Source organism: Vombatus ursinus, unplaced genomic scaffold (genome assembly GCF_900497805.2).
Source record: "Vombatus ursinus unplaced genomic scaffold, bare-nosed wombat genome assembly UNPS02014813.1, whole genome shotgun sequence".
NCBI classification, from domain to species: Eukaryota; Metazoa; Chordata; class Mammalia; order Diprotodontia; family Vombatidae; genus Vombatus; species Vombatus ursinus.
The window spans coordinates 360,586-371,172 of NW_020954591.1; the positions used below are offsets into that span (position 1 = coordinate 360,586).

General features: G+C 37.1%; 1 protein-coding gene across 1 annotated transcript in view; it reads left to right on the top strand.

Moving 5' to 3' along the window:
• Nucleotides 1–8,037: 8,037 nt before the first annotated feature.
• The window catches only part of NEB (nebulin), a 216,264-nt gene continuing 213,714 nt past the window's right edge, over nucleotides 8,038–10,587 (top strand). The window contains 1 exon segment of the mRNA XM_027877594.1: nucleotides 8,038–8,073. Coding sequence (XP_027733395.1) covers nucleotides 8,038–8,073 — 36 coding nt within the window.

The window sequence follows — 10,587 nt, forward strand, 5'->3', positions numbered from 1 at the left end:
ACCAAGATATCTCACTGCTAGGCATCTACCTTAAAGAGAACAAAGTCAGAAGGAAAAGTAACATATGCAACAAAATATTTATCCTTAACACCTTGTATATTCAAAGAACAGAAACAAAGAAGATACCCATCAACTGAAGAATCGCTAAATAATTTGTTTTACATGAATGTAACAAGACATTACTGTACCATAAGAAAAGATAGATATGAAGAATTCTGACAAACTTAGGAAGACTTATGTGAACTGATAAGTCAAAATAAGCAGAGCTAGGAAAACAACAGATACTTAGAACAATATAAAAAGAAAAATTAGAAAATAATTAAACTGGACATTGTGTAATTAAAATAACTAAACTTGTCATTGGGGAGCAGCTGGGTGGCACAGTGAATAGAGCGCAGGGCTTGGAATCAGGAAGACTCATCTTCCTGAGTTCAAATCTGGCCTGAGACACTTACTAGCTGTGTGAACCTGGGCAAGTCATTTAATCCTTTTTTGCCTCAGTTCCCCATCTGTAAAACGAGCTGGAAAAGGAAATAGCAAACCACCCCTGTATCATTGCTAAGAAAACCTCAAATGGGTCATGAATAGTTGGAAGTGACTGAGCAGCAACAACAACAACAACAACAACAACAACAACAATTACAACAAAACTTGGCCTTGAAGCGGAGATGACGAAATGTATCCCCTTCCTTTCTTTGTAGAGGTGAGGAACCTTTGGTGAAAAATGTTGCCTATTCCTTTAAACTTAGTTGACGTGTAAATTCATTTTGTTGGAATTCTTTCCCTCCCCCTGCCCACTTTTATTCTTTGTTATAAGGAATGGCTCTTGGGATAAGGGAGATAGAGAGATATATTTGGAGTTGAAGGGCATTTAAAAACCAAAAATAATGATAGAATTGCATTTTTTGAAAGAGCATATTCTCGTTTCTGCTGAACCAGCTTCCATCCTCACCCTATAGTTAATTTTAAAAAATACGTGTTTTATAGTTGTCTTTTGTCCTTATAATTCTCCTTTTCCAGATTGAACTCTTCCTTGTGACAAAGAAAATAAGTAAAAGCATTCAATATGGCATCTATACCTGATGATGCATATGGCATTCTGTGATGCTTCATTGTAATGTAGCCATGAACCTGGATTTATGAAGGTTTTGTCAGCAGAGTATGACTTCTGAGACATCCTACAAAAGTAGAGCAGCTTCAAGTATTCTGGTAGGATATTTTTCTGTTTGAGAACCAATTTAGCTAAGAGACATGTAGAATGAGGCTCACCATCATCATGTTGGTTCCTGATGACCGTTTCAGCCACAGAAACCCTAGAAGACTGTCAACCAATCTATAGAGGGGACACTGATAACACTGATGTCAGTAGGGGGAGGGGCAGTATTCACGTAGACAATATTACTAATCCCTAGGGTATTAACGTATAATATAGCGTGTCAGATCAATAGGACAGACATTCAGGAGAAGAAGAGATGACTGGAGTGGTCAAGGGAGGCTTCATTCACAGTGAATGAATGTGGAGTAGCCTGTATCTGTTTTGTGGGGATGTAAAGAAGCATCACAGTGTTATGGAAAGAGCCTAGGGCAGGGGTGGGGAACCTGTGGCCTCAAGGCCACATGTGGCCCTCTAGGTCCTCAAGTACTGCCCTTTGACTATTCTGTAATGTGTTTAGCTTAGTCAGAATACCAGATTTCTAGGCCAAATCTTATTAGCTGTGTGATTCAGGGCAAATCACTGGATTTCTCTGAGCACCAATACCTTCATCTATAAAATGGGGATTATAATACTTATCTCACAAGAAACATATGAAGAATGTGCTTTTGAAACCTGAAAGCATTATATAAATGTGAATTATATATATACATGTATATATAGGTACAGTTAGATGTTTCAGTGAATAGAGTGCTGGGCCTTGAATCAGGAAGACCTGAATTCAGATAAGGCCTCAGAGACTTACTGACTGTGTAACCATGGGCAAGGCACTTAACCTTGTTTGCCTCAGTTTCCTCATCTGTAAAATGAGCTGTAGAAGGAAATGGCAAATCATTCCAGTGTCTTTGCCAAGAAAATCCCATGAACATCATTCACAGGGTTGCAAAGGGCTAGACACAACTGAATGACTGAAAATCAAATGTGCATATTATGTATATATATGTATAAATGTATGTATGTATATATGTTTGTATTCAACTACCCTTGGTAAACTGAACTTCCTGAAGATGTCATCCCTTCAAAGTACTGTGAACTCAAGAAAAAGTCATTATTTGATTGTCATTTGGATATATGTGCATATATACATATATACACACAGAATTATATGTCAGAATCATAGACAGGTAAGACAGTTTTAAAAATAAGGGTTCTTCTAGGGTTCTAAAGTTCAGAATTTAAAATAATTTAAACAAATAAACACTCCTTAGTCTTCTCTGCTGGATCATCATCCATGTCCTTCCCCCTAACCATGAGTATCTCCCAAACCTGTCTTGTCTTGTCTCACCTCATCTCCTCCCTTCCCCTCTCCTCTCCTCTCTACCCCTCCCTTCTCCTCTCCTCCCCTTTCCTCTCTTCTCCTCTCTTCTTCTCTCCTCTCCTCCCCTCTCCTCTCCTCCCCTCCCCTTTCCTCTCCTCTCCTCACTTTTCTCTCTCTCTGCATATATATGTCACCAGGCGCTCTGTGGCTTCAGATAAGTTTCCTTATCTGAAAAATGAGAGGCTTAGTCTCAATGGAGACTAAGATTGCTTCCAGCTCTAAATAAATGCTTCTCATGAACGTCCTCTAGCAGTGTATGTTGGCTCTTTCTTTGTGGTTTATAATCTTGGAGAATTGCCCAGAACACTGAAAAGTTAGGATTTGCCAAGTTTCACACAGCCAGTATGTGTCAGATGCAGGCTTTTGAACCCAGGGCTTCTAGATTCCAAGGCCAGATTTCTTTTCACTATGCACAGAGTAGTATTAATGAAGTGTCACTATGGGAGTATTGCTTTGAGCATCTATGTATGAAATAGGGGGTGGTGGAGTAGGGCTTCAATTTTCAGAGTACAATTCTTACCAATAAAAGAGGTGCCACATCATTGTTTTCTCAGTGGAGAAGTCATATATTAACTGGGAAGATCTGCAACGATTGAAAGAAGAGAATGAGGAATACACCATAAGTTACATTTCCTCCATTTTCTACTTGCCAAGTATGTGAACCCACATTGCATTCTGTGCTCAAGTGGCTTTCAGTCAGAATATGCAATCTTATAAATAATCAGACACTTGGCAACTACTGAAAAAAAAAAGAAAGTAAAAAGTGTTTGTTATTAAGATATTTAAAATGTTTATATCACCATATTATTCAGAGGTGGTGGAAGGCTAGTGACAGTTGCATTGAAATATTATGTGTTGACATTCCAGTAAAAAGAGACATAACTCTCATCTGAATCCCTTTGCAGTTTTTGATGTTATTTACCCTTTAACTCCTGGGTACTTCCTTATCCCTAGTTCTCCTCTTGCTTGTTTAAACATTCCTTCAGCACAGACAAGCAAGAAAAAACTCATTATAGTTTTAAAAGTAAGATGCTCTTTTTAAAGTTCTTAAATTCAGAATTTAAAATTTTTTTAAAAAACCCACCATTCAGTATTCTCTGTGTCCTTTCCCCTACCCTAACCATGGGTATCTCCCAAACCTCTGTCCTGGTTCCTCTTCTCTTTACTTTCTATATTGTCTCATTTGGTAATCTTGTGAGTTCTCTCTTGGTGAGCTCATTTGTTCTTCTGGCTTCAATTATCATCTCTGTGTAGAAGATTCCTCAATACAAATTTCTAACTCTAATCTCCTGAGACATTGGGACTGCATCACCAACTGTCTATTGGAAATCTCCACTTGAATGTCCTCAGGCAACTCAAACTCAACATGTTCAAAAAAGAATTCATTATCTCTCCCTGCCATATACTCCAATAAAAACCCATACCTCATCTAAACTTCTCTGTTGAGGTAACAATTACTATTCCAGAAAGTTCACAAGTTAGAGTTATCTTTGATTCCTTCCTCTCCCTTACCCGCCATATTCAATCAGTTGCCAAGGCTTATTAATTTTACCTCCACACAATCTCTGAATATGTTCTCTTCTTTCCATTTACAAAACCTAGTGTAGACTCTCTTCACTTCTTGTCTGGACTATTTCAACAGTACCAACTGAGCTGGTTCCTTCCTTCATGTATCTGCCGAAATAATCTTCCAAAAGTACATCTGACCATATAACCCTTGCCTTAACCCAGCTTAAGAAATTTCAGTGGTTCTCTATTGCCTCTGGGATGAAATATAAAATTTTATTCATCACCACATGATTCAGGGGATAGTGGAAACTTAACATTATGACTTATGATCTGGCTCCAGCCTACCTTTCCAGACTTATTTTACATTACTCCCTTCACCCACTCCATATTTTAGCCAGATTGGCTTACTTTCTATTCCTTGAACATGATGCTTCATCTCCCATCTCTGTGCTTTTGCACAGGCTGTCCCTCATGCCTAAAACGTCTCTCATGATCACCTCCACCTTTTACAATCCCTAGCTTTTTTGCATGCTCAACTTATATTTTACATCCTACAGGATGTCTTTACTGATCACTAGAGTTCTTAGTGTTCCCTCTCTCTTCATATTATCTTCATATTCTTTGTATCTCTCCAGTAAACTGTAACTTTCTCTAGTGAAGAGATTGTTTTTAATTTTGTCATTGTAATTGTAGTGCATAGTATGGTGCCTTGCACATAGTAGGTGCTTATTGGATTGGATTGGGTTGCCTTGGATCATTTCGGTTCACTCTAACTAGATCTATGTCAGGAGATCAGTAGCTGGATGTCATGAATCTAAAATCAGTTTAAGATGGGTGGGGTTAGATCGCTGAAAATTTTCAGTCTTCAGGCTGGAAAGGATCTATCTCACCCAACTTTCTTATTTATTTTATTTTATAAATGAGGAAATAGCAACATTCTTGCAGGGTCAGTGAATCATGGAGCATAACAATCTCTATGGAATCATAATTGTGGGTGATCAAAAAGGCAATAGAGAGTTGCATAGCAGGTGAAAGTACGGTACAGTATATTATCAAAGATAATTTGCACACAAGAAATGATATAAAATATACCATCTAGGAAATGTATGACTGGAAAGGAGATGGATTAGCCATCTTGAGAGAGAAAGAGATATGACAAGTGGACAGTCCAAGTACTCCACTAGTAGCTACAAAATATTAAAAGACCTTGAGGAGGCCTTCAATGAATTGGGTTAATCTTCTATGGAGGACTTTTAGGAGAACATGGGCACAGAATGACCAGAGATAGGGGGCAGGGAACAAGCATTTATCAAGTGCTTACTACATGCCAGAAACTGTACTGTACTACAAATATTAACTCATTTAATCTCAGAATAAGAAGGTATAGATCTATACCTTTGGAGGAGAATAACATGGATGAGATCATAGATTTATTAAAGTAGTCAGTAAACTGAAGATATTAAAACTCATGAGACCAATCTCTCTTTTACTTTATACCCCTTCAGATCCTTGAAAATAGCTATCATGTCCTCTGCTTCTCCAGGCTAACAACACTAATTGCTTGAAATGATCTTGGTATCTCTAGGCCTTTTTTCAACTTCCAAACTTTATCGCCACCACCAAATGCTAAAGTAATACCCAACAATATTATAGAAATCTAACTTCCTATGAAGTATATGCATTTTTTCCCCACTCTCTAAGGTGAGGGTTCTTAAACTTATAAATGCCATGGACCTCTTTGGCAATCTGATGAAGGCTGGGAACCCCGTCTCAGAATAATGTTTTAAATGCATAAAATAAAATATATAGGATTACAAAGAAACCAGTCACATTGAAATAGTTAATTTTTTTTTAAAAAAAAGTTCAAACATCCCATGTTAAGAATGCCTGTTTAGAATCCAGTATTTCTGGATTTAACGCTCTATAACTTAAATTACTACTGTACTTCATGCTTACATCACACTCATTTACACTCACACATAATTTTATAAATAAGTGTGAGAGAGTTCTGAGGATAGGTATCATTTTTTCTCTTTTTTTTTGTATCCCTTTCTTTTTCTTTCTTGTCACTAGTACTGTGCTTAGCCTGAAGAGAATGGCAAACTCTAGTCTTAAGTCATCTTTTAAATTAATCGGCTTCTCCACTTCCTTTGGTGAATTGTTTTTATATTTTCAGGTCTTGTTCTATTCTTCTTCTCCCCAGAGTCACTGTAGCCTATTTGTAGCAGGCTAAGGGAACATGTGTACAGATATTTATCTGGGAAGATCATGAGTTGACAAAGTATGTGGGGAATCTGTTAAGTGTAAAGTCCCTTTAATATTTTAGATGCAATGTTTTGGTCAAGCTTTTCAGTAAAATATTGTTTGTTGAGTGTAGTGTTGAATGAGGAGTTCAATGACTATCATTTTGACTCTAAACTTGATTGTCCAGGCCCTGGAAGTGAACTAAAATTCCAATGGATTTTAGCTGTGAGCAAAAGTTATAAGCTTCTTTCTCATAGCAGAATTGTTGAACAGGTGGCCTTCAAAAGGATCACTCAGTATATTTAGCTTCTGAAACCTGAGCAACTCGAGAGCCGATTGGTTGCTCCTGCCATATGATAATTCAGGAGCGGGTGCATCTGGGCTGCTCTTGCCTGGGGTTCTCAGGAGGGAAGAGTTGGAGAGGCTTTGCTGCTTAGGAAATTTACTTTATATATTAATGGTAAGGTTGACTTCTTTATTTGGGGGGAGAATATTCTATCATGGGAAATTATGAAGCTTCTCCTGAGGTATTTTACAAAATTGTGGGTCATAAGTGGGGAAAATTAGTGAAAAAAAGAAAAAGAGATGGGAAATTGAGGGCTTTGTCGTGTGTTGCTACTTACTCATACCCCAAATTCAGGGCTTTTAATTAGCGTCAGGCTCCTTACTAACCAATTTGTTCATTCTTTGGTGATATTAGCACTCTTCTCTAACAAAATCTTTTTTTTTTTTGCCCTCCATATTTCTCCTAATGTATTTGCACTAAAAAAGGGACCATGTTGTATGTTCCTATATTTAACCTGCTCTACTGGGCTCCATTTGCCTCAGAAGGAACGACTGTTTCGCTAGCTAAACAGAACCAGCCAATGATTTAGGGGTATTGGCTTACATGGCAAATATCTTTGCAGCAAGGAACAGCTGTTACAAAGCGTCATCTCCCACCATCAAGCCTCAGGACTCTGTATACTAGCATCAAACCAGGGAGCTCAAATCTGACAGGGAAAACCTTTCATTAGTCACTGAATTGGGAATGTATATCAAAGATCCCTCATTTTGTGTATTTTTAAACCCATATTGTTTGGATTTTGATATTTTTCAGGTTTGAACAAGATTTGCAGAAAAAAAGAGGGAGTGCCTATTCAAGCCAATGGTGTGTGGGGAGAGACTAACCCCAGTACCTTGAGGTCATTGTTTTTAAAAATTTATTCAGACATAGTTTTCTATGTGTGACCCAGTTTGAGTGTTTACTCATAAGCTTTTTCTTCCGATGTATTCAACACAATCAAAGCTGTACCAGAGGATACACATTGTTTTCTTGCACTTTCAGTTAATTCAAAACTTTTTTTCTGAAAATCAAAATGATTTTTTCTTTTATTGACTATATTAAATGGAAATGCTTTTGGACCAAATTGATAGAATGTAAACATTATGTTTCTCATTTCCTCCCTAACTCTAATTCCGCCCCTCCCAAAATATAGCTAGCTGGAAAATGCAACCATAAGGAGTGGTATCATATATGATTAAGGGAAGTCGGTAAAAGGAAAATTTGATTTTGATATTTTAAAAATTGTGTTTTATATCCCTAGTCTCCATTTTTATGACAAAAATCTGTGTGTGTGTGCATTTAATATTCACATTGCTTTAGGCTACTTGTGTCATATGCTAATTTTTGTTTCTGAAAAAATGTCTAATGTGTTTTTGTTCGTCTATAATATTAAAAGGTTATAGGTAACAAGAGTACTACTCTGTGACCATGGCGGACGATGAAGACTATGAGGAAGTGGTGGAGGTAAGATGAATAATGTGCAGTGGCTGAGTTTTGTTTATTTTGTTTTTTGTTTTTTTGTTTTATAGGGCATCAGTTACTGCCTTGTAAGAGAATCAATCATTTTAAAATGACATTGTCTCTTTTAAATTCACAAAGGCACTGCTGGTGTATAAGAAGGCGGATATTTTTAGTTGAGTTTAACTATAATTATGTGGGAATCAGGATTGAAAGGAAATCCCACCACTGTAGCCAAACTTTTCTTCTTTAAAAAAAAAAAGTGAGAACTAAAAGTTATTTTTTCATTTGTCCTGGAAAACCTACCCCTGATGCACCCATTTATTCTCTCCATTCCTAACATGAACAAAGCACCAGAGAGGAAAAGAACAGGAGGAGGAAGTAAGTTCCAGTGACAGCATCATTACTTACTACTTACCAGAGAGTAAAGAAATAAATACTAGTCTTGACTTCAAAGAGAATTTCTATAGTGTGTTATGGGTCAGGTTCTCATTCCTTGAAAAAAACCTCGTTTTTTATGGATTCTGATTTACTTATCCCATTCAAAGCCTTCACAAGGCACAGTTGCCATTAACAATTTCCCACTGAGTCTCTGCTTTTGCCCAAATGACCAACAGAAGGAGCAAGTTTGTATTTTGTTTTAATTAAAAATAGAATTTGAGAGAGAATGAGCCTGTAGTAGCATCTTAAATGGTGATTTTCATGGTTTTTTTGTTTTGTTTTGGTTTGGTTTTTTGCTCATAGAATCATATCACTCCCTTCTGTTAGGAATCTAAGAGCATTGAATGTTTAAGTTTGAAACACTCCAGGATGGTTAGAGACATCCTTGCAATTTCAAGTTAAGTTCCATATAATTTGTGGTCCACCTAATGAAACTGTCCCAGCACAGCTTTTGAAGTCTACTCCCCTTGAGTTTCAAAACACTTTTCCTTTTGGATCTTCTTTCACAAATTGGTTGTTTGTTTGTTTGTTTGTTTGTTTGTTTTTAAGTCTTAATGTTTTGAGTTTTTCTTCCTGTCCTAAAAAAAATTTCCTAGACCCATTCAAACTATCATTCCATCTTTCTCTTCCCCTTCACTGCCAAATGGCCTCTTCCTTTTGATATTCTACCTTCTACCTTGGCGTATGTCATACTGTTGTTTTCTAGTTCTTTTCCTGCCTCTCTGACCACTTCTTTGTCTGCCTTACTTGTTTATCTTCTTTCTTCTCAACACACCCCCCTTCCCCCAGCCCTAGCCGCAAGTGTGAGTATCTTCTGAAAATCTTTCAGTGGTTTTATTCTCCTTCTTCATCAACACTCTCTTTACTCTCATCTACGCTCTTTGCTTCAGTGATTATCTCTCTGGATGACTTTAAACCTGCACATCTAGCCCTGAGCCCAAGCCACATCCTTTTGGATGTATTCACTACCCAGGTCCTACTGATAACTTCATAATCAGCATGTTAAAAATTCATAATCATCCCTCAAACTTACTCCACATTCTAATTTCTCTCCTTCTATTTCCACACTATCATACTGCTAGACACTGAAGCTTAAAACTTCAATATTATCTTTGATCCTTCCTTTACCTTTACCCCTGACATCTGATCATTGTCAAGTACTCTCAGTTCTCTCCAATAAGTATCTATAGCATGAGGAAACTACTATAATGTCTAAGTAGCCTTTAATTTTTTATTCAATGAAGAGTAATTTTAAAATTTCCCTTTCCATTTATTCTGATCACAACCTGGTTTTGGTCTCAACTACCTCTCACTTGGATATGCTTAATAGCTTTCTGGATTATCTGCAAGCCTTTAGTTTTTTTCCTCTATGATATAACACCAAATAATCTTTCTGATGTATGTATGTGAAATTGTCATTCCTCTGCACAAAAATTTTAGAGGTTTCCCATTTCCTCTTGGACAAAACACAGATTCATTAGCTTGGCGTTCAAGATCCTTCACAATCTCATTCCAACCTACCTTTGCAACATTGCTTCACACTATTCTCCTTCATCTACCTTATGTCTAGCCAAATTATATTACTTGGTGTTTGCTAATATCTTCGTGTCCTATCCTAGCTTCATGTATTTATGCCAACCTTCTCCCGTTCCTGGAATGCCCAGTACCTTCTCATGTTTTGGAATCCTTTTCTTCTTTCAAAGTACAGCTCACGCGTCACTTCTTTAATGATGTCTTCCCTGATTGCCCCAGCTGAAAGTAATATCTTCCTTTTTACATTTTTCACAGTCCTTTGCCCCAGTCTTTCCTTTGCACTTTTCACATTTTACTCCATGTTTAATTTATGTAAATGTCTCATCACTCCGATTATATGGTATGCTTTTTGAGAATGGTGATTATGTAATTTTTTCATCTTTGTATTCCCGGCACCTGACAAAGGGCCTTGTACATAGAAGATATTTTATAAATGTTTGTTTAATTTCTTAAACTAATCTCATTTCCTGCCTTTATGTTGAGAAACACACACAAACACAGAGAGAGAGAGAGAGAGAGAGAGAGAGAGAGAGAGAGAGAGAGAGA